General features: G+C 36.6%; 2 gene segments (V, D, J or C); both read left to right on the top strand.

Annotated features, from left to right (window-relative positions):
- The first annotated feature begins 3,306 nt into the window (after nucleotides 1–3,306).
- Nucleotides 3,307–6,000, top strand: LOC131355854 (T cell receptor alpha variable 12-3-like). The segment is given in 3 exon segments: nucleotides 3,307–3,346; nucleotides 3,482–3,774; nucleotides 5,971–6,000. Coding segments are annotated over 3 exon segments (363 nt in total).
- Nucleotides 6,001–13,819: 7,819 nt separating this feature from the next.
- LOC131355853 (T cell receptor alpha variable 12-3-like) overlaps nucleotides 13,820–26,376 on the top strand; it is a 41,377-nt gene continuing 28,820 nt past the window's right edge. Inside the window, 2 exon segments of the V gene segment in view lie at nucleotides 13,820–13,885; nucleotides 14,053–14,335. Of these exon segments, the coding sequence occupies nucleotides 13,846–13,885; nucleotides 14,053–14,335 (323 nt within the window).

The following is a 26,376-nucleotide window of genomic DNA, read 5'->3' as shown; positions in this document are numbered from 1 at the left end:
AGCCATTTGTGCTTTTGGGTTTTCTTTTACACAGAACAAACAGTTTGCCTACATTCCAGATCCCCGGAGTGGACTGTGTTTTTTTTTTGCTGCAGTGAAAGGAAACTTGTGAGACTGAATTGTGTTAATTTGTTTTTTATTTGTTCTATATGTAATGTAATTTTATTCATGTTCGCTACGAGAGCCTGTGACACAATGCACTGTTATATGCACTGTTTCTATATTCACTGCATCTCATTTCGGATGCTGCGTCCTCCGGATATTGCAGTTTGCTGCATACGTCATCAAGAATGTCTTCATTAAGAAAATTAAAATGGACTATTCCTTGTGAGGTGTGAAATACTGTAGCCTAATTTCTTTTTTAATTTGCTATTTAACGGTTGATTATTATCTATTGCCGTGGCGTCATAATGATGCTATAGAGGTGGATTAATTCAGGAAGGACACCAGTGAAGGCCTAGGTGTGAAACGCACGGCCCACAACTGATTCTAGATAACATTCAGATATTAGATGTTAGGAGAAATTGGACTGCTAATATTTGTTTGTCAATAAACAATATGAAAATGGAATTCCCACCTGTTTTAATGTGTCCATGTTCAGTATTTAATTTCTTTGCAGGTTAAACTCCACAGTTATGGTTAATGGCTCATATACACTATATTGCCAAAAGTATTTGCTCACCTGCCTTGACTCGCATATGAACTTAAGTGACATCCCATTCCTAATCCACAGGGTTCAATATGACGTCAGTCCACCCTTTGCAGCTATAACAGCTTCAACTCTTCTGGGAAGGCTGTCCACAAGGTTTAGGAGTGTGTTTATGGGAATTTTTGATCATTCTTCCAGAAGTGCATTTGTGAGGTCACACACTGATGTTGGACGAGAAGGCCTGGCTCTCAGTCTCCGCTCTAATTCATCCCAAAGGTGTTCTATCGGGTTGAGGTCAGGACTCTGTGCAGGCCAGTCAAGTTCATCCACACCAGACTCTGTCATCCATGTCTTTATGGACCTTGCTTTGTGCACTGGTGCACAGTCATGTTGGAAGAGGAAGGGGCCAGCTTCAAACTGTTCCCACAAAGTTGGGAGCATGGAATTGTCCAAAATGTCTTGGTATGCTGAAGCATTCAGAGTTCCTTTCACTGGAACTAAGGGGCCAAGCCCAGCTCCTGAAAAACAACCCCACACCATAATCCCCCCTCCACCAAACTTTACACTTGGCACAATGCAGTCAGACAAGTACCGTTCTCCTGGCAACCGCCAAACCCAGACTCGTCCATCAGATTGCCAGATGGAGAAGCGCGATTCGTCACTCCAGAGAACGCGTCTCCACTGCTCTAGAGTCCAGTGGCGGCGTGCTTTACACCACTGCATCCGACGCTTTGCATTGCACTTGGTGATGTATGGCTTGGATGCAGCTGCTCGGCCATGGAAACCCATTCCATGAAGCTCTCTGCACACTGTTCTTGAGCTAATCTGAAGGCCACATGAAGTTTGGAGGTCTGTAGCGATTGACTCTGCAGAAAGTTGGCGACCTCTTCGCACTATGCGCTTCAGCATCCGCTGACCCCGCTCCGTCAGTTTACGTGGCCTACCACTTCGTGGCTGAGTTGCTGTCATTCCCAAACACTTCCACGTTCTTATAATACAGCTGACAGTTGACTGTGGAATATTTAGGAGCGAGGAAATTTCACGACTGGATTTGTTGCACAGGTGGATCCTATCACAGTTCCACGCTGGAATTCACTGAGCTCCTGAGAGCGACCCATTCTTTCACAAATGTTTGTAAAAACAGTCTGCATGCCTAGGTGCTTGATTTTATACACCTGTGGCCATGGAAGTGATTGGAACACCTAAATCTCATTATTTGAATGGGTGAGTGAATACTTTTGGCAATATAGTGTATAAATACTGAGCTTCATAGTTTTGGATTTGAATTGTAATGTTTCATAAGTATTTTTGTTTTTATCTAGCCTACTAGAGGCAATATATTTCTAGAAAGGTTCCTACATAGTTTCTACATATTCTGTAGTTTGTTCACACAAATACTTGACAGATTTATTTCTTTTATTTATATCTTTACAACAGGATGTTTTGCAGAATAAATTGGGTTGACTGATGAAATGGAATCTGAAAAACACAACATATACAAGCAACATGACATGTCAAATGGATTAGTTTTAAGTGTTATGTTTGCTTACTTTAGAAACCAGTTTGGATTTGAATGGAATATTGGTTCCAGATATAGATGCAGACACTGATTACAAATATAGAATGTCATTAAATGACAAGCTAGTTTTAATTTTTAAATAATGATTCAATATTTGCATAATTATTCATTAATATTTTTAATGATTATTGCAATTATTTCCTTTAAAGAACATTTCCTGCTTCATGTATGTAGTTGAATAAAATATAAATCTAGCTCCCTTAACTGAACTGTCATGTGATACTACAGGGTGGAGCTTCATGAAGAATGAGAAAGAAAAGATCTAAGCAGTGATATAGTACACAAAATAAAAGGAGAAAAAAAGACAAGAAAATGCTGTGTATAGCTAACAAAGGCTCCTGTGATCCATATAAATACACAACAAAAGTTGTATAAACTTTAAGAAACTTAAGTACCTTATCATTTATCCAGTGGTATCCTGTCTAATCTGTCCTACTGAATAAATTTAGAAATTAACTTTGTTCTACATTAAAATCATCTATTGAAAGTAATTGAATGAAAATATTCAGAAATCAGCGCCAGTTTCTGTTGTTCCACAAGGAGGCAGAATAAAACAATAAACCCAGCCACTAATAAACATGTGCTGCTGTCACTCTGTAACCATGTCTCTATCAGGAAATGTTCAAGAAACTCAACATTGTAGATTTTGTACCTATGATGTGGATTTTTATTTTTTGCCTAATGAAATCATTTTCACATTAAAGATAAATGATAAATGATAAATGAACACATTTAAGTGTAATGTTGTTAGTCACATAAATACACAAACAAGTAATTAATTGATTAATTGAATTATTGATTGTCTAAACCACTTTATATTTGACTAAGAGTGCAATAAGGAGTTAGAGACCCCTGGTATAATATGTAAAACCTTAATTATTAGATGAATGATAAATGTCTTGTTCCACATGTGAGACTGAATGTAATGTCAGGATGCAGAAAGTCAAGAATCTGTCAGTAAAACTGGTGACACTGTCATATGATGCTGAGGGGTGGAGCTTCATGAACCTCTGAAATGTTAATATAATAAAGTACAGAAAGACCTCAGAATATTGTCATTTTGCTAACACCATTCATCATGATCACTGTTATATTCATGTGTCTGTGGCTTTCATTAGGTAAGTTATCATTGACCATCTCAGAAAGGAAGTGTTACATTAATGATTAATTAGCCTTTATGATGTTAAGAAAAAGTATAATATGAGTTATATAACTGAAAAATAAAAATGATTATGTTCTCTTCTCTATGACAGGTGACTCCATGGAAGATCCAATAAAGCCACGTTCCCCTCATAAAGTTGTAGATGAAGGTGATGATGTTACTCTGTCCTGCAGCTACAAAGACTTCAGTGGTGCAGTAAATAACCTGCAATGGTACAAACAACATCCAAAATCTAAACCTGAGTTCCTTTTTTACATTTTCCCAAGTGGAGATAAAACTGACCCTATGCCACCACGTCTGTCTGCTGAAGTTGATGATAAAACTAAACAAGTGGATCTGATCATCTCCTCTGCTGCTGTATCAGACTCTGCTCTATACTACTGTGCTCTGGAGCCCACAGTGACAGGAAATCCAGCTGCACTGTACAAAAACACTGACACAGTTTTGTTATATTGAAGGTAGATAAACTGCTTAAACTCAATAATCTACATTCCATCAAATCAGGAACTCTGCTAGTTTTTGACTCTCACAATTTTCAAGTGAAATAAACTCACACAGCAGAATAAACTCATGAACAGGATATTATTATACATCAAATGTACATTAAATAATTGCTTAAATTAGTAATTAGTAAATATTTTACAGTAATTCATTACACATTTTTCAAAAATATACAAAAATGTATTTTGAAAAAAGCTTCAGTTTTACCAACTTAAATAAAAGAAAATTAAGTAAACCTAACTCTAGGAAACAATTCATTTTAATTATTTAAGTAACTATTTGCTATTATTTATACTGTGTTATAGTTTTTTTTTACTCAAACGGGAAATAAAAAAGAACCTTATTAATTAAAATGTGTTTGTTTCCCCAAATTAATGTTTTTTTTGCTATGTTTATGTATTGTGTTGTAATTGTTGTCATAATTAAAAATAATTAAAAAAATAAATGTATGTACAACAGTCTGCCATAAGATCAGCAAACTTCCATGTATTTATTTTATTTTGCTCTCTTTTGGTCCTCATCATGAGGAGACTCTTGCAGAAGACTGAACAGGAGTTGTTTGTTCTCTGATATAACTGAGGACAGCTAGCTAGCAAGCTAACATTAGCTATGTCTGTTTATAACAGTAGCTTGCAGAGTCAAATGCTGCACTCATACAGTAGTTCAGAATTATCAGCTAACAAAAACACAAAACCTCTTGTTACCTATACAGCCTGAATACAAGTATAGCTTTTCTATTCCTTAGTTTTAAAAGTTAGTATCAAAGGTTATAGTATTGTCAGATATTGTGTCATTTGGTGTTAGATTCTAGAGACACAGCCCTGATCTCTAACTCCAAAAGATATGTTTAAGAGGTGAAGTCAGATGCAGTGGGTTGATCAGCAACAGTGGAATAGTTCTGTGTTGTATTAGTGACTCAGTTCACTGTCACTGATACTGTGAAGTGATGATCTGTGTAAAATTATGCTCCAACAGCATCACTTCCTGGGTGTGTCCTTCTAGAGACGTGTAAAGTTCAGCACATACAGCACTATTATACAGAATCCTCACAGAGCTGTGTTCAGAAATGGATCAACTATACAACTTACTGTACATAGTGAGATACATACCACTGATTCTCACTCTAGTTACAGGTAATTCATTTTCATTAGTTAATTCACTGTATTAACTAATAATTTGGATTTTAGAGTATAGAGTAATTTCCTAATTTGTCTGGTCAATATTTGGTTTTAAAAAATGCTTAACAGTTTAATTTCTTAATGTTCTTATCAACAGGCATTTTTGCAGATAAAATTGAGCCAACAAATGAAGATTCCATCGTTGGGAAGGAAACAGAAAGTGTTACTATGAAATGTTCATATGAGTCAAGCAGTGAAAATATTCGGCTTTACTGGTACAAACAATATCCTAACAGCGCACCACAGTTTTTACTGTATAAAGGCGCAAGGTCAGTTTCAGGACAGCGTAAACCCACTGATACTCGATTAGAGACAAAAACAAGCAGAGACTCTACTGAACTTACTATCAGAGGACTAAAGCTCTCAGATTCTGCACTCTATCATTGTGCTCTAAGAGTAGCAGCACAGTGATACAGAGTCACTGAAAGGCTTTACAAAAACGTATAAACCAGTATAAATGAAGATTCTAAAACCACATCAAAGATCCTTCCTTTACCAACCTGTTATCAGATAACCACAGACACAAAGAATGTTTGTGGTAATTCTGTGGTATAAATGAATAAATAAAAAAGTAGTAACTAAGCAAATAAACAAATAAACAAACATATTAATAAAAATAAAATGTGTTTAAAAAAGACAAACTACATATTAATCAAAGTAAAGTAAAGAATCTACATTTTTATAATCAAAAAGCATTTTACAGATACTAACAGATTCATTGTGTTTGGTGTTGTAGGTGCATATGACAATTTAGCTTATTAACCCTTCTTACCAGTTTTGTCCATGATTCACTGTAATTAATGATAATTTATACATTTATAAGTAAGTAAATAAATAAATAAATAAACATTTACATGAATGTATTGATTCAATTGTGTGTCTCTTGTGCATGTTTGTACAGATGCATGTTATTTTGTTGGATGTGAGCTAGAGCAAGTAGAGAGTATATAGAGAGTAGAAGGTTCAGTAAAAAGTTTAACTGCATGCACATTTGATTAATAAAGGTCAATGTTTCTTTTACTGTATATATACTAATACATGACTGTGAGATTAAGTATGTCTCTGACGTTTGAGCAATCCAACCTACTAACTGAGACACAGTTACCATCTCTATCATGCTGATCTTTAATCTTTTACTGTTAATGCTTCTTCTAGGTATGTTCAACTTAATATTAGTTCTTATGACCAAGTTGGGACATGAAGTGTGAGAAATAGCACAGGGTTATATATATAGGAGGTAGAACAGAACATGTATGTGATGCCCCAAAGTTAACAGGAATGAGTCTCACAACACAGACCAAAAGACCAAAAATAACAAAACAGAAACAAACTGAGATTAGCTATCTAACCTAAACAAAAAGAAAAAAGAAAGAAATGAACATCTCCAACAAAAATGGCAGTCATAGCCCTCGTGCCAGTGAATACATACAACGTCTCAATATTTACATGTACAAAGAAAGATTATATACACAAGGCAGCAACGATTAACAAGAAGCAGATCAAACTTGTAGTCAAGGCAGGCAAAGGTCAAAATCAGAACAGTAAAACACAACACTGAATCTCTACACACACGCAAGCACAACACACCAAGTGAGCATTGAAGTTGGGGTTACTGGCTTCCATCCCAGCCTTGGCAGAAGTGTTAACTGCTGGAGCTGAAGCAGTAAGGAGGGCTAGAGTACAGAGGGGACCAACCTGAAGGACTAAACACATATAAGACAGAATATACAACACAACCTCACAGGATGTAACACTTCATATTAGTTCCAAGATGTTTTCATATTTCATTTACTTCATTTCTCTTTTTAGCACAGGGAGCACATCAATTCAAATGACTGAGCATCTTATATGCATTTTGATGAGAGGCTTCATGTGGATTAGACCTGACCTATTGACCTATTTAGAAAATGGGACATTTAGTCTACAGAACATAATTCCCAGGCTGTGACACAAATATGTTAATATGACGAATTACAATTTGCATTAAAATGTGTATCATCACATAACTAAAATCCACAAAGGGTTCATTCATTAATCTTGAGTAAACATCTGACCAGGATCAAGGTGATGGTGATAGGGTCACTGTCACTATATTTAGTAAAATTCAGCCCTAAAAGATGTAAACAACATTCAATAAATTCTATTATGAAAATTCATTGCTTTTTTTGATCAATATGATACCAGAACTGACATGACTATGAGTAAGTAAAAGTGGGTGGAGCTAGATGTGGTAAGATACAGTTTAGAAAGTTTCACAGAGATCCTGCCATTTATACCTACTGCAAGAGAGACACAACAGTCATGTTACTCTTCTTTATTTTCATAGTTGTTAAAAACATTGGTAAGTCATTTATATTATACACAAACTTTAGGTTAATGTTGGAGATTTGAACTGATACCTAAACATGATTCAGTTAAAAAAATTAACACCCTTAAGTAATGAATAAAGTTTATGTTGTTGTAATGTTTTACAGCAGGTGCTGTTGACAGCAGCATTGCACCAGAACAAACCATCATATCTTCAAGTGAAGGCAGCAACATCACACTGACCTGCACATATGATGACTCAGCTTACTCTCTCCACTGGTATCGACAAAAACCTCAATCAGGACCAGAGTTTCTGCTGCTGATTCAGAAATCTACAGATTATGTCACTAAAGCTGAACATCTTGACCCACGACTATCCATCAAACTTCACAAAACGAACAAGAAAGTAGATCTGGAGATCTTTCCTGCTGCAGTATCAGACTCTGCACTGTACTACTGCACCATGGAGCCCACAGTGACACAAAACTCAAACAGACTGTACAAAAAGTCAGGCTGCATGTTTTTCTCAGCAGGGGGAGATGTTTACCTGTTTCATTCAAATACAGTACTTTCTTAATTCTCAGACCTTGATGTTGATTTGCTTTGAAATCCAATAATGATCCTCTTACATATGTTGTTATTATTTATTGGTTGAATAATCAGAAAACAAATCCTTTAAAAGTAAATGTTAATCTTTAATCAGCTCTTGACTGATCACAAATAACATGCAACACATATATACAACATATATATATATATTGGTGTTGCATGTTATTTGTCATCAGTCAAGAGCTGACAGCACAAGTTAGCAAGTTCACTAAAACACAAGGCCTTGTTGAACAGAAAAGACTTCTCTGCTCAGTCTCCACAGCACTAAGTGCAGGTCTCATAGCCAGTGGTGGCAGCTTTTAGCCCACTGACTTTAGCTAGCTTAGTAAATGACAGTGTAAAAATTAAATGCCAGAAAAACCCCAAAATGCTATACTATTTCAGGAATAATGACATTAAATATTAATTCTGATGAACAGTTATTTCTGTGTGTATTGTGCTTGGGAATTGATGTATTTAACATATGTTTCTTTGGTCTTGAGTCTTGAATAATAAGAATGTCCAGTAGTCTGATGACCCAGTGTGCTTTTGACATTGATATTAATAGACTTCAGCACATAATTACTGTGGGTTTTGGGAATATGTCTGTTACCCTGTGAGACTCTGCATCTGCAGAACCTGTAAAAGAAAGCAAGTCTGTTTAGGAAACTTCTAAGTGAGAATTTTGTTTTGTTTTCCAACACAGAAATGGTCCTTTTAGGCATTTTTGTTAGCTTGTATCTCTCAAGGCATATATTACCACTGCTATTTGTAACCTGTCATATGTGACAGTAAATGTTATGTATTAAGATATTTCAGGAGTTGTTTGTTCTCTGACATAACTGTGAGAATAACTAGCTAGTAAGCTAACACTTGCTATGTCTGTTATAACAGTAGCTTGGAGAATCAAATGCTGCACTCATACAGTAGTTCAGAAATATCAACTAACAAAACACAAAACCTCTTGTTACCTATACAGCCTGAATACAAGTATAGCTTTTCTATTCCAATTTCTACTCGAAATAAAGTAGAAAAAACCTGGAAATGTGCTTAGTTTTAAAAGGTAGTATCAAAGTATAAAGTATTGTGAGTTATTGTGTCTTTTGCTATTAGAGTCCTGAGACACAGCTCTGACCTCAAACTCCAAAAGATATGTTTAAGAGGTGAAGTCAGATGCAGTGGGTTGATCAGCAACAGTGGAATAGTTCTGTGTTGTATTAGTGACTCAGTTCACTGTCACTGATACTGTGAAGTGATGATCTGTGTAAAATTATGCTCCAACAGCATCACTTCCTGGAATTTCCTGGAAAGTGGAATTTTTATCTAGTTTGTTTAACAGGGTTTTAGAGAGTGAGAAGATGCCTGAGGAATGGAGAAGAGGTGTAGAGAAGATCTTTAAGAATAAGAGTGATGTGCAGAGTTGCAGCAACTATAGGGGGATAAAGTTGATGAGCCATACAATGAATCTATGGGAAAGAGTAGTGGAAGCTAGGTTAAGGAAGGTAGTGGAAATATGTGAGCAGCAGTATGGCTTCATGCCCAGAAAGAGCACAACAGATGCAATTTTTGCTCTGAGAATGTTGATGGAGAAGTATAGGGATGGTCAGAGAGAGTTGCACTGTGTGTTTGTAGACTTGGAGAAAGCATATGACAGGGTGCCAAGGGAAGAGCTGTACATCAGAGGGACAGCTCATGTTGGACGTTTGGGGGACAAAGGTAGGGAGGCCAGATTAAGATGGTTTGGACATGTTCAGAGGAGGGAGAGTGAGTATATTGGTAGGAGAATGTTGGACATGGAGCTGCAAGGAAGGAGGAAAAGAGGAAGGCCAAAGAGGAGGTATATGGATGTAATGAATGAGGATATGAAGCTAGTAGGTGCAAGTGTTGAAGATGCAGAAGATAGGGATAGGTGGAGAGAGATGATTCGCTGTGGAGACCCCTGAAGGGAAAAGCCGAAAGAAGAAGAAGAGGTTTCAAATATTATCTTGTGATTAATAATCAAGTATTTAAGAAAATCTAAAGTAATTTTGTGTGTTTACTTCCCTGTTAGGACAGGATGTACAACAAGACTTTCTTAATGGCCAATTCAGTGGAGTTGTTAAGTTTTACAGCTACTATCAACATCTGTTAAAAAAACATGGAAATGACAAATTCCGCAGTATTTGAAAGAGATATACACTATATTGCCAAAAGTATGTCACCTGCCTTGACTCGCATATGAACTTAAGTGACATCCAATTCCTAATCCATAGGGTTCAATATGACGTCGGTCCACCCTTTGCAGCTATAACAGCTTCAACTCTTCTGGGAAGGCTGTCCACAAGGTTTAGGAGTGTGTTTATGGGAATTTTTGACCATTCTTCCAGAAGCACATTTGTGAGGTCACACACTGATGTTGGACGAGAAGGCCTGGCTCTCAGTCTCCGCTCTAATTCATCCCAAAGGTGTTCTATCAGGTTGAGGTCAGGACTCTGTGCAGGCCAGTCAAGTTCATCCACACCAGACTCTGTCATCCATGTCTTTATGGACCTTGCTTTGTGCACTGGTGCACAGTCATGTTGGAAGAGGAAGGGGCCAGCTCCAAACTGTTCCCACAAAGTTGGGTGCATGGAATTGTCCAAAATGTCTTGGTATGCTGAAGCATTCAGAGTTCCTTTCACTGGAACTAAGGGGCCAAGCCCAGCTCCTGAAAAACAACCCCACACCATAATCCCCCCTCCACCAAACTTTACACTTGGCACAATGCAGTCAGACAAGTACCGTTCTCCTGGCAACCGCCAAACCCAGACTCGTCCATCAGATTGCCAGATGGAGAAGCACGATTCGTCACTCCAGAGAACGCGTCTCCACTGCTCTAGAGTCCAGTGGCGGCGTGCTTTACACCACTGCATCCGACACTTTGCATTGCACTTGGTGATGTATGGCTTGGATGCAGCTGCTCGGCCATGGAAACCCATTCCATGAAGCTCTCTGCGCACTGTTCTTGAGCTAATCTGAAGGCCACATGAAGTTTGGAGGTCTGTAGCGATTGACTCTGCAGAAAGTTGGCGACCTCTTCGCACTATGCGCCTCAGCATCCGCTGACCCCGCTCCGTCAGTTTACGTGGCCTACCACTTCGTGGCTGAGTTGCTGTCGTTCCCAAACACTTCCACGTTCTTATAATACAGCTGACAGTTGACTGTGGAATATTTAGGGGCGAGGAAATTTCACGACTGGATTTGTTGCACAGGTGGCATCCTATCACAGTTCCACACTGGAATTCACTGAGCTCCTGAGAGCGACCCATTCTTTCACAAATGTTTGTAAAAACAGTCTGCATGCCTAGGTGCTTGATTTTATACACCTGTGGCCACGGAAGTGATTGGAACACCTGATTCTGATTATTTGGATTTGTGAGCGAATACTTTTGGCAATATAGTGTATATGGGGGCTATGAAGACATAGGTATTTGTATAAATATTTCTTCCATATTCCAAAATCAGTGTCACACAGTGCAATCCCAAAAACCACCTACTAAAGAAAGGAGAGAGAGAGAGAGAGAGAGAGAGAGAGAGAGAGAGACAGAGAGAGAGAGAGAGAGAGAGACAGAGAACCAAAAACAAGTGTTGTAACTTTTAATGTCAAAATATCACAGAAAAATTGAGTAAATGGTACGAGTGAATCCATTGCTTCTCAGAGCCACATTGTTTTATTAATACAAAAATATTTCTACAAGCTTTATATAAACAGTATTCAGAACAGCAGATCTGTCATGAATATACATAAATACAAGTAGGTGGAGCTAGAGGTGGAGATGTACATCAAATAGTAACACTGACATTCATTTCTAAAGCTAGAGGTTTGAACTAAACACTCAGGAAAACAATGTTGTTCCTCTTCGTGGTGTTTTTCACTCTTGCTGATGTTGGTAAGTCATATACACTGCACACAAAATATTATTTTTTCTAATTTATAAGACGTAATTTTCCATGTGAAATGTGTCATTTATGATTAAAATATCACAATATTGTTGTAATGTTTTTATAGCAGAGGCTGCTGACAATAACATTAAACCAGATCAAACCAATGTATTTTCAATGGAAGGCAGCAACATCTCACTGTCCTGCACATATACTGGATCAGTTAACAGTCTCCACTGGTATCGACAAAAACCTGGATCAAGACCTGAGTTTCTGCTGCTGATTCTTGAAAGCACTGAAACTGTCACTGAGGCTCAACCACCTTGTCCACGATTGTCCATACACCTTAAAAAAGAGCAAGATAAAACGAATAAGAAAGTGGATCTGATCATCTCCTCTGCTGCTGTATCAGACTCTGCACTATACTACTGTGCTCTGGAGCCCACAGTGACAGGAAATCCAGCTGCACTGTACAAAAACTTTCACACAGTTTTGTTATATTGAAAGCAGCTCTTCCAATGCTTTAGAGAAAGTTACATGTCCTTTTGGGGGATTCTATCTTTTTCTCTATTGGTCAGGGTCATAGTAGATACAGAGTCTGTCCCAGACATGAGGTGGGAAAACACCCTGAATGGGATGTCAGTCCTTTGCACTCCACAAACCCTTTCACACACTCATTCACACAGAAGTGCAATTTCTCCTAGCAAATTTTCCTAGGGTTAGTTTAACCTCAACAGAAGATCATCTTCAAAACTAAGGATTATCTTATTATCAGCAAACCATAAGTAAAGTATCAGCAAATAATAATGTGTGTGTGCGTGTGTGTGTGTGTGTGTGTGTGTGTTTAATCCCCTGATAGGAAAGGAAGTATGTCATGTGGACATAAAGTATTTCTCAATGGCCAGTTCAGTTTAGTTGTTGAGATTTACAGCTGTTTTCAACATCTGTTTCCTTTTAGTTTTCTATTATTATTTCTTTTTGTGCTTTACATTAAATAACGTAACCTGGTGTTGTAAATACAATTTAAATGTAAGTTCTAATATATAATTACTAATCCACAGTATGAATATATATGTATGGCTGTATGAACTGTTTACAGGTGTTTATTTTGTCCAAGTTAAGGTTTTTCTCTTCAATGAACACAAGATGGCACAGTTACTTATCTTATTGTGGGTTAAGTACTAGAGACACTACCACACAACCTGCTCACATTCTCTGAGATGATGGAAGCTACTTTTCACAGTAAATCCTTTGTGACATAGAGTTTACTTGTTCTTCTATCATACATACTGCTGATATAATATCCTAACCCCTGCCCTGGTTACTCTTAGTGCCTAAGATAATTTCAGAGATATCATTCTGATTAAACAACACAACTGTCCACTTAACACTAAACTGTCATAAGAATAAATAATCATCTAATGTCATTTCTGTGACAAACAAAAGCACCTGCTGTGTCAGAAACACTGAAAACTGGAAACTTATCTGTAAATCTGCCTTTACTCTTCTTTCTCTTCTTCTGATGCTATTGTGAGATTAAACCTTAATTATCAAGTAAAAAAATATTCCTTTTTCTCAATTAAACCTTATTCTCTTCCACTTAGTGTTTCTAACATTAATCTGCCTGCTGGTGTTTATACAATAATTCTCTAATTTAGAGACATCACTAACATATATAATTAAAATACTGACAATGTAATTATTAGATAAGATTTTTACTAGATTAAATTGATCATTTTTACATGAATACATTAATTTCCTGCTTTCAGTATGTGTTTACTTAAATGTCCTCTGGACAGGTTTCCCATATGAGGCTGAATGTAAAGCCAGGATGTTTCAGTAAGAATCAACAATCTGACAACAACATTGGTGACACTGTCATGTGATGCTGTGGGGTGGAGCAATTTTGAAGCTTTATGGTGTTAACATATTAGATTACAGAAAGATCTCCACTATTTTCACTGAGCTAAGACCAGTCATCATGTTCACTGTTATATTCATGTATCTGTGCCTTTCACTAGGTGAGTTAACATTGACTTTTTGTTATTGCAGAAATATTAACTATATTATATTAAATATTAGTCTGTGTGGTGATGCAGTGTGAAAATGCAGAGTGTGGGTCTGACTTAAGTATTTCCTGTTGATTATTTAAAAGGTTAAAATTAATATGATCTCTTCTCTATGACAGGTGACTCCATGGCAGATTCAATAGAGCCACTTTTAGAGCCTCATAAAGCTGTAGATGAAGGTGACAATGTTACTCTGTCCTGCAAATACAAACCCAGCACAAGTTCAACAAACAACTACCTCCACTGGTACAGGCAATATTCAAAATCTAAACCCGAGTTCCTTTTGTATATTCACCAAAGAGGAACACCAATCAGTCCCAACAATCCCTCAAGAATGTCTGTTAAAGTTGATGATAAAACTAAACAAGTGGATCTGATCATCTCCTCTGCTGCTGTATCAGACGCTGCTCTATACTACTGTGCTCTGCAGCCCACAGTGACAGGAAATCCAGCTGCACTGTACAAAAACTGTAACAGGTTTGTTATACTGAAAGTAGATCTATGGATAATTTTGCATTGACATGCCATTTTGAGAAATTGCTCCTCTGCTGGTCTGATTATGGAGACATGGGGTCTTGGGATGCAAATCACCTAGAATCTTTTATGGGCCAGAAAATCCCATAAGCAATTAAATTTCCTGCAGAGACAGAGCACGCATCTCCCTCATTATCACTACATTAAGGAAAATATATTGCTAGCATCTTGAACAGCTGTACCAGTGTTTAATATTTGAAACTGCATGGAGTCTCAGAGCACAAGTACCTACAGCAGATTAAAAATAAATAAATAAATAAATAAATAAATAAATAAATAAATAAATAAAATACTAGAAACATCAGGGTCTCTCTGACCTTCAATGAACTGCACACACACAATCTTTGATAGTATTGTCTATTAAGATAATCAGATGTTTTTCCAAACTTCACTGAAATACCTTAGAAAGTGGTTGTTATCCTATCCAATCAAGAAATACAAAAATATATGTTCACGTGAAAAATATACTAATTAATCATTGTAAGATTTTCAGAGAAGCAAAAACCTTGGGTAAGTGCAAAAATATCAGTTTAAGATTGTGGTCTGACTGAATTATAACAACCATAAAACCAGAACAACAAAGAAGCTAGTCTCACCAATGAGAGATAACATGGACAAATGAACGCTGCCAAAAAATATTATACACTAGGCTCTATTTAATATAACAAATCTCACTGCCATATCATCAATCAAAAACTAGCTAATGGTGCTAGGCTAAGCTAGCAAGAAACACAAGGAGTGACACCTGTCCTCTAAGCTAATGTGTCTAGACATTAAAAAAAAATAGTTACATGGTGGAATGTAGGTGCACACACAGTCTTACCTGTTTTTGAACCAAAGGAGGTAATATAAGTGTAAAAGGAAGTACAAGCAACAAACAAACAAACATCAGACTAGCATGCTAACACTGAACCAAGAGTCTGAAACAATGTGCTGCATTTTAAACTGGTAGCTCCATCTCTTTTGGTTCTATTTTGGGTTTTTGCACTCTCACTGGTCAAGTCTGACACCCAGTTAATGGTGATTGCCACAGAGTCCCACCTATAGGAGGACAGCTACAGACATGATGAGATGATGAAAACTAAAAATGGGTAAATAAAGAAACAGAGTAAAGGCTAGTTCACAGTACAAGACTTTAACCATCGGCAGATCGCTTTGCTGTTCAGACTACATAATTTCACTGTAAGTCTTTTTGTCCTTGTGGTGTTCACACTACGTGACGCTTCGCAAATGACCCACAAGAGGGGGTCGCACACCACACGATCTGACAACAACTTCTTCCGGTGACCTCAACCTGTTGACTTGCTCTCTCATTGGCTGTATTGAGTTCGTAGCTACATTTGACACGATGTGGTGTCGAGTCGGCCAACCGTCCCAGATATTTACTGTAAAATGCCAGATATCTGGATTTTGTCTGCGAGGTGGCAGCGACGTGTCAGAGAGCCTCTTTGATGCATCGTTGAGTAGTTCACACATAAAGATTGCCGAGCGCTGATCACCTGCTGATTTTCCCACGATCACAGACCGATCTGTCGGCCAGCTCGTTAATTTGCAAATCCTGCTTAAATCGGGCTTAAAATCCTGTAGTGTGAACTAGGTTTAAGGAGCACATACATTCAATCACAGTGTCACATGACAATCATACTTTGTACCTATCTATGATATTTGGTGAGGTTGTAGCTCCTAAAGAATATATATTGACACAGAAAGACAATGGAGTTCATTTGGCTGTGATAATGATTGCTTCCATTTACGTAAGTGAGGATGATGTTCCCCAATCCTGTTGTGCCCCACAAGTTTCTTTGGGTCCGGCCTTGTCTCTGCTCAGCACCACCTGGAATTCATAGCCACAGAGCACACAGCTGACAACAGCACCCTTCACCTTCCTACCTCACCTCAAGAACTTAAAATAAAAGAGTACTTTTCTCACATCTATGTTCATACATATATAGAGAAAAAGCCTTTATTTGTCACAAATCAAATTCTTTCTTCATTTATCCCATTTGGAAACTGGGTCACAGCACAGGGTCAGCCTTGATACAACATTTCTAAAGGGTAAAGAGCTTTGCTCAGGGACCCAACATGAGGCTTTCTGCTGATCAACTAATTAACAACCAATTAAACCACCACTGCCCCACAGAATTGCTTTCTGAACAGGATCATGACACAAAGGAAAGAACCCAATGTCAGAAGAGGGATTCAAACCCACACCTCCAAGGGAGACTGTGACTGCTCAGCCATCCTGACACACCAAATGTACATAGGTTATCAAGCTCAGTAGCTGAACTAAAATCAATTAAACAATATCTAACCAGCTTGACAGGTCCCCTGTTGAAGTGCAGCATTCTGTAAAGGTTTTGTAGTACCACAGAAACAAACTATACTATTCCAATACCCAAATGTTTTATTTGTTAATACTGATACATAAATCAAATGCTGTATTCATTCTAGATAACATTCCGATATTAGATGTTAGAAGAAATTAAATAATAATAATGTCAATAAACAATAATCACCAGCATGAAATGGAATTTCCACCTGTTTTGTTGTGTCCATGTTCGGTATTTAATTTCTTTGTCAGGTTACACTCCACAGTGGTGGTTAATGTCTCATGTGAAAATAGTCACATTGAGCTTTTTAGCATTAGTTTTGTATTTGAATTTGAATTGTAGTTGTAACTACAAGTTGTTGCAACCTAAACCGAATGCAGCTCCGAGACGTCATGGGGCCACACATCTCCCAGAGATGGTGGATGAAGCACATACATCAAGGTGTTGCAGATCTGGTTGAAACAGCATGAGTATACTGAAAAGATCAGTATACTCATTGCCATCCAAACAACTGGGAAACTTTTTTTCTTGGTAGTCAGGACTTTTCACAATAAACCCTCTGTGATATAGGCTCTACCTGTTCTTCTATCATACATACTGCACAAATATTATCATAACACCTGCCATGGTTAATCTCAGTAAGATAATTTCAGATATACCAGTTTAGATAAAACAACTGTCCACTTCAGACTAAATTGTAAGAAGTATAAATCCAATTTGAATAACTACTGTTTACCCTTCAGTCTGATCTGATTAAAATAACAGGTTCCCCATAAATCTGTCAGCAACACTGGTGACAGTCATGTGATGCTGTGAGGTAGAGCTTCATGAACCTTTAAGGTTCATGACCCCTCATGAACATATAACATAACCCCTCATGGCAGAGTCTGACACAACCATAAACACAGAGGTTTTTGTTGAGATTTTATGTGATAGACCAACACATAGTGGCACATAATTCTGAAGTGGAAGGGATATAATACAGTAATACCTCACAGATCCGCGTCTCACGATTTTGTTCATGTCATTTCTCACTTTACTGATCCGTGAACTTTTCTTTGGAACTAATTTAACTAATTTGCATCTGCAGACCCTCGAACTCCTCGCAAAATCCAGCAAAAGTGTTTACGGCTAATTTTTATTAAGAAAAAACTAGTTTATTAATTTTGTAATATAAACATACAAGTAAAATCAACAAAATATCAATATAAATGTTATTTTAATGAACATCGCCAATATCACGTACGTGCAGTACAGCCATTACGACATGCTATTGGCTGGAAGGGTTGGAAGTAGCCAATCACAGAGCATTAACAGTTTTACCTAGCTCTTTAGGTACTTTAGGTCAAAAAGTTCAATTTTGGTCTCATCTGACCAGACCACCTCCTTCCACATGTTTGCTGTGTCCCTCACATGGCTTGTTGCAAACTGTAAATGGGACATCTTATGACTTTCTTTCAACAATGGCTTTCTTATTGCCACTTTTCCGTAAAGGCCAGATTTGTGGAGTGCATGACTAATAGTTGTCCTGTGGATAGATTCACCTGAGCCGAATCTTTGCAGCTCCTCTAGAGTTACCATGGGCCTCAAGCTTCTCTGATTAATGGTCTCCTTGCCCGGCCTGTCAGTTTAGGTAGACGGCCATGTCTTGGTAGGTTTGCAGTTGTGCCATACTCTATCCATTTTCGGATGATGGATTGAACAGTGCTCTGTGAGATGTTCAAATCTTAGGATATTTTTTATAACTTCTACAAAACATTATCCTTGACCTGTCTGGTGTGTTCCTTGGGCTTCATGATGCTGTTTGTTCACTAATGTTCTCTAACATCTCTAATGTCCATCTCTCTGATGGCTTCACAGAACAGCTATATTTATACTGAGATTACACACAGCCTCTATTTATTAGGTGACTTCTAAAGGATATTGGATCCACTGGATATTAGTTAGGGGGCATCAGAGTAAAGCGGGCTAAACACAAATGCACAAATGTAAAAATTTTTGAAAACCATTCAAGGGTGTAACTTTGGTTTGAGAAGTGTGTGTGTGTGTGTGTGTGGGGGGGGGTGCTAATTTTTTGTGCATCACAAATACCTAAAATACTGTAGATCATTTTTATGCATCTAACACTGTATTATAGCAGGGTAGGAATACCCATCTGTACTCCTTACTTCTGTAATCCAAAAGGATGGGAACATTGATAACACAATAGATACACTACTTATTTGGTACACAGGATGCAAGATTGGCACACAATCTCACAAACATAAAAAAAATATAAACATTGTCCTCCATCTATCCATTCAATCACATCTATCCACTCATGGATACATTCTATGTATCCTAACTATCCACCTCATCTTATGATTAATAATTGTTAATAATATGATTATATTGAGTCTAACATTGAACTATCATCCAGGGTCGGCTTGTCATACATTGCCGACAGAAAATGCACGGTTTGAAGTGAACTTGTTTTCATGGTATGAAAATATATGGTATTCAATGTTTAATGTTGAGCTAATTTACTGAATCAACCAACTCACATCTCCTTTCTTTCTTTTCATCCATGATGACATTAAAGTCATCTGGTGCTGCTTCTAGTGTTTCATTGCTGACTGTGCCACAACCGCCATGCCTGTTCATTACACCTTTCAGTGAGATATTTTTAGCGAGTGTGCACGTGATGTTCCTGGACTCCTGGCTCCACAGACAGACTCTCTGTGTCCTGCTTGGTCCTGCTCCTCCAGGGATTTTGAAAAGGGGGAAGGACCCCAGTGGAAATTATGCCCCTGAAACCATTTATCATTTTCCTTCCGCTTCAGAATTATGTACCATTTTGTGTTGGTCTATCACATAAAACCCCAATAAAATACATTCAGGTTTGTGGATGTAACATGACAAAATGTGGAAAAGCTCAAGGGGTTTTGCACGACAATGTAATTAGCTTTTTAAATATTGAATTGTGGCATTTAAAAGTTAAGGAAAATATATATATATATATATATATATATATATATATATATATTCATTTATTTGATGTGCACTACTGTTTTAATGTGTCTTCTAGAGATGTGTTCTCTCGTGTAAAGTTCAGCACATAGCACTATTATACAGAATCCTCACAGAGCTGTGTTCAGAAATGGATCAACTATACAACTTACTGTACATAGTGAGATACATACCACTGATTCTCACTCTAGTTACAGGTCATTCATTTTCAGTAGTTAAGTCACTATATTAACTGATTGCAAAGTATTGAAGTATCAATTCAACAGTCTTTTAAATGCTTGTTTACAAAATACTTGAAAAATGTCTTTATTAGATTATTATTTTATCATTATTATTATCAATACAGTTTTGCAAATAAAATTGGGCCGACAGATGAAGTTGCCAGAATTACCAGGAAAGAAACAGACACTGTTACTCTGAAATGTTCATATGAGTCAAGCAGCAGTGATCGTATTTGGCTTTACTGGTACAAACAATATCCTAACAGCGCTCCACTGTTTTTACTGTATAAAGGCGCAAGGTCTAGTACTGGCCAGAGCCCTTCTGATAATCGTCGATTAGAGTCAAAACCAAGCAGCGACTCTACTGAACTTTCTATCAGAAGTCTAAAGCTCCTCGATTCTGCACTCTATTACTGTGCTCTAAGAGATATAGCACAGTGATACAGAGTCAGTGAAAGACTTTACAGAAACATAACAATGCTATATACACATGCAAGACGTTTTAAAAACCACATCAACTTTTTATCAGTTAACCACAGACATAATAAAAGCTGTGGTAACATATGCAGCTAAAAGAAATAAAAAGAAAGAAGGATAAAAAATATTTTACTGATGCTGTCAGAGCCATTTGGTCAGGTGTTGTTGCTGTCTGTTTTTGAAGTTATTGACTTCAAAATGTTATTGACTTAAAAATACCTTAGCTCAGAATGCATACAATTATATGTATAATAAGTCAAGTTTTGATACTGAAAAATGTTGACCAAATTATATAAAGTGAGGTCCAAACTAGTTGGGCCCCATAAGGGCAAGACTAGAAACAAGAATGTGTGTGTGAAGACAGTTCAGACAATAAAAGCTATTAATCCATTTAGGTGGGCCTAACAAGGGCAACACTAGAAACTTAAGTGTATAAGAATGACTAGAGACATCAGGGCTGGACAAAAAGCGATAAGTGTCAGGATAACTCCCATCAACAAATGACTCACCTTGACTGATAACCTTTATGCACCATGACCATTTGTAATCACCATAGTTGTAATTGATTTCAGTTCCTGCTTCTATTTTCCTCACAGCGAATAGACACAAATGTGGCCTGTCATTTACAATGACTTTTCTTAGTACACAACTTTATTATCTGGGGATTTCTGGTTGTCATTCACTACTCTTCCAAAAGATGAATCTTCTTTGGATGCATCAATACTAAATAAAATAATAAAAGTGGATTAAAAAATACACTTATTAAAATTATTAATTTTAATTAATTAATAACAGTTAAATAATAATTAATTATTATTTAAACTGAAGTGAATACATTTTCATAAATTTAAGTGATTCAAAATAGTATTTCTGTTATCTGGTAATTATTGATTTGTTAACAGTAAAATATGTTAAAAATGATCCTGCATATGTAATTTAAAGATCTTGCTTTCATTTATTCATCAGCTACTCAACCAGATTGCTTGACGTCTTAATCAAAATTCCTGTGATCTCTAAAAAACAAGCATATCACCATTTTTTTTCTTTTTCTTTTTTTGTTCAGTTTGTACAGAAATGTACTTTGAGTTTTAGAGTAGTGTCTTTATTGGCATTCCTTCAATGAAGTGGGTTCAGTCCTGTTACTCCAAGACAAAAGCACCTTGTTCGATCGGCTGGGTAGTGAAAGCTCCCCTTCCTATGAGGACATGTAAGTGAATATACATTTAATTAGAAGAATCATTGATGCATCTTAAGCTTTGATATACAGCATGCTCAACAGCTTGTAAATTAAATGTGGCATTAGCACAATATGTTAAAATGATGTTTTGGTTTTAATATTTTTATTCAATTTTTAATATATATAAACAAAACATTTAACAAACCCCCAGCCCTTACCAACAAAACCCTAGAGCAGTGCTCATGCTGTCCATTAAATCGGATAAAAATTACAGATATTGTTATAAAAAATAAAATAAAATGATGTTTTTACCTACTGCCAACATACACTGGAGCTACAGATACAGTGTTATACCAATGAGACCCTTAGGGGAGGGTTATAAAACAGATAAAGCACACATCTGTTTCTTACATGTAGCCCTAATATTTATGTATTCTATACTATATGTAAATGAATAGTACTAAGAAATGTGCTACTGTAATATGCTGCCCCTCAAAGAGCCGGACATCCCCATACCTTTGTTGGTATCAATACACTTTTCCATTAGCCATGGCTTGTCCCTTGGCGACAGTATGTATGGTGTTGCATCATCAATGGGCTGTATCCAAATCTTCTTTTTGAACATTATGGCTCTGAAAAAATTTAATCTTTACACAAGTAGCCAGAATGGAAAAAAAAATACCTCCTTAAAAACTAGATTTGATATAATAACCATCCTGAATTTTTAGTATATGCAACAAATGAAGTGAAGAACACACTTTGAAAGATAACTATGAAAGACATTAATAAGATAATTATAAAACATTTATTTTCTAAATTGTGTGTGGCTGCCTACACACTTCTGGAGGGTTTTTTTCCGGCTAGAAGTGCACCTGGAGGGCGCTCGATAGCAGAAACTCACACAGATAGCACACACTCGTAACTGTTTTTTGCTACCCTGTGGGCCAGGTACCAAAAAAACAGCATGTAGCCTATCAGGTGTGACTCCTAAGTTTGTTTAAATGGTTGAATAGTGTAGGGTCCAGCATTTTGACAGCTCATACCTTTTTTCTGTTCTGCTGTAAAGTTCGGCGTGTTTGCACAGTTTTATTTGTTACTGTGTTAAGGTTTTTCTTTTTGTTGAACAGAAGATGGCGCAGTCACTTATCTTATTGTGGGTCAAGTACTAAAACACCACACAACTGCTCTGAGATGATGGAAGCTACTTTTCACAGTAAAACCTTTGTGACATAGAGTATACTTGTTCTTCTATCATACATACTGCTGATATAATATCCTAACCCCTGCCCTGGTTACTCTTAGTGCCTAAGATAATTTCAGAGATACCATTCTGATTAAACAACACAACTGTCCATTTAACACTAAACTGTCATAAGAATAAATAATCATCTAATGTCATTTCTGTGACAAGCAAAAGCACCTGCTGTGTCAGAAACACTGAAAACTGGAAACTTATCTGTAAATCTGCCTTTACTCTTCTTTCTCTTCTTCTGATCTCAGTGAGTACAGGAAAGCTTTTTCTGAATTATCAAGGAAAAATACTCTTTCTTATTCTTAATTAAACCTTATTCTCTTCCACTTAATGGTTCTAACATTAATCTGCCTGCTGGTGTTTACACAACAGTTACCTAATTTAGAGACATCACTAGCATATATAATTTAAATATTTAAGAATGTAATTATTAGATTAGATTTTTACTAGATTAAATTGATCATTTTTACATAAATACATTAATTTCCTGCTTTCAGTATGTGTTTACTTAAATGTCCTCTGGACAGGTTCCCCATATGAGGCTGAATGTAAAGCCAGGATGTTTCAGTAAGAATCAACAATCTGACAACAACATTGGTGACACTGTCATGTGATGCTGTGGGGTGGAGCAATTTTGAAGCTTTATGGTGTTAACATATTAGATTACAGAAAGATCTCCACTATTTTCACTGAGCTAAGACCAGTCATCATGTTCACTGTTATATTCATGTATCTGTGGCTTTTATTAGGTGAGTTAACATTGACTTTTTGTTATTACAGAAATATTAACTAAATTATATTAAATATTAGTCTGTGTGGTGATGCAGTGTGAAAATGCAGAGTGTGGGTCTGACTTAAGTATTTCCTGTTGATTATTTAAACATTATGTTCTCTTCTCTATGACAGGTGACTCCATGGCAGATTCAATAGAGCCAGATTTCCCTCATAAAGCTGTAGATGAAGGTGATGATGTTACTCTGTCCTGCAGCTACAAAAAAAGTAGTGCATCAGACAACCTGTACTGGTACAGACAATATCCAAAATCTAAACCTGAGTTCCTTCTTCAGATGTTTCAAAGCGGAACTCCAACTTCCAACACTCAACTAAGAATGTCTGCTAAATTTGATGATAAACAAGTGTATCTGAACATCTCCTCTGCTGCTGTATCAGACTCTGCTCTATACTACTGTGCTCTGAGGCCCACAGTGACAGGAAATCCAGCTGCACTGTACAAAAACCTTCACACAGTTTTGCTACATGCCCTTTTGGGGAAATCTCTCTTTCCTTCTTAAGATTTATAAAGAGTTTATATTATTATAATATTTGATTATTAGTAGACAGTTCATTCATTCATTCATTCATTCATTCATTCATTCATTCATTCATTCTTCTTCTATTCTTCTATAACTATTCTATTTTGGTCAGGAAACCAGAAGTTACATTAGACAGAAAGTTAAACAGAAAGGTACTCAGAGGGTCCAATTGGGACCATTTCTGAACTTCAGTGAAGCAGCTGAGGCTCTGTACAAGTTCAGGAGTTGAATAAAGTAATGTTCTGAAAATTATTATTGTCATAATTTGTGAAAAAAACAAACAATCCAACAAAACCATGGCTTCTTTTTCCCAGCAGGCTTTTTTATGTGCAAATTGGGATATAGTTTTATGATTGAGTAAAAAATAAATAAATAACTAAGTTCAAACAGAAAAGACCTTGGTGTGTTAAAGTCTCTTTCCTTTCACCACAAGATGGTGGAGGCTGTTATCTTATTGTTGGACAAGTACTAGGATTCTGCTTACATCCCCCAGAGATGCTGACATTATGATTATGAATACTTTACACAATTATAAAGACTACAGCTATTCTTCAGCCTTACATAGATAATACTTTTATATATAAAAAAGTCTAGAACCAATCAGAATGTTTTAATAATCTCTGCTTGTACAATCAAGCTAATTAGTGTCATTTTCAACACACCATCAAGCCTTGAAAGGAGTTTGCTTGAATCCAGAAAGGAAACTGAACTTGTAGTAGGGCTATACATGTAATTTCTGTAAAAATGAAATGTACATGTTCACTTGCAATGGGATGTTTGTCATGAGATAATATAAATACTACACTCTTTATTTGTACACAGTTTCATGCTTAAATGAAAAATAATGATATAAAAATCCATCAATACAGATGATATTGATAAAAAATGATAGATTAGAAAAAGAAAAGAGGCTGGTTTGTTCCTCACCACAGTAAAATACTCCTCAACTGTTTGTAATCCTATTTAATAAACAGGTCATTAGGTCTACACACACCTAAATTTCCATTTCCCATCCTGCATTGTACCAGACTCCACTTCCCACAATGCACACTCACTTCCACATTCATTAGTTCATTTATTTTATTTAAGTATTTTTCATGCTATCAGTTTGTGTTTGTTTACCATGTGTTCAGGAAAATTTATCCATGTGGTGCTGAATGTAAAGCCAGAAAGCTTCAGTAAGAATCAACAATTTGTCAGTAACATTAGTGACACTGTCATGTGATGCTGTGGGGTGGAGCTTCATGAATGTTTATAATGTTAATATATCAGACTGCAGAAATTTTATTTTCATTTATAAGCTCATCCATCATGTTCACTGTTATATTCATGTGTCTGTGGCTTTCACTCGGTGAGTTAACATTGATTTTTGTAGATTCAGAAATTGTTTTTAATTAGATTACTTAGTCTTATTAGTTATGTAGTATATCTGCGTAATTTAACACTGCTACAACTGCATCACTTCCTGGGTGTGGCCTTCTAGAGACGTGTAAAGTTCAGCACATACAGCACTATTATACAGAATCCTCACAGAGCTGTGTTCAGAAATGGATCAACTATACAACTTACTGTACATAGTGAGATACATACCACTGATTCTCACTCTAGTTACAGGTAATTTTGAATCAGATATTAATTATTACAATGATATTTAATCAGTTAAATAATTGCATTAATTAATAAGCATGTTTGTATTAATCTAGTAATTTCTTGATTCCTTAAGTCAATATTGGAATTACAAAAAATACTTCACTGACATGTTTCTTTATATTTTTGTCACACCAGGTAGCTTTGCAGATAAAATTTGGCCAACAGATGCAAACATTGTCAGGAAAGAAACAGAGACTGTTATTCTGAAATGTTCATATGAGGCAAGCAGTGAATACATTTATCTTTACTGGTACAAACAATATCCTAACAGCGCACCACAGTATTTACTGTTTAAAGGTGCAAGGTCACATGAACGTTATGGGAGCACTCCTGATGATCGTCGACTAGAGACAAAAACAAGCAGAGACTCTACTGAACTTACTATCAGAGGTCTAAAGCTCTCAGATTCTGCACTCTATCATTGTGCTCTAAGAGTAGCAGCACAGTGATACAGAGTCACTGAAAGGCTTTACAAAAACA

The sequence above is a fragment of the Hemibagrus wyckioides genome, linkage group LG07 (assembly GCF_019097595.1).
Source record: "Hemibagrus wyckioides isolate EC202008001 linkage group LG07, SWU_Hwy_1.0, whole genome shotgun sequence".
NCBI lineage: Eukaryota > Metazoa > Chordata > Actinopteri > Siluriformes > Bagridae > Hemibagrus > Hemibagrus wyckioides.
Note: the sequence above shows the minus strand (reverse complement) of the source record. Positions and strands in the feature narration are given on the sequence as shown.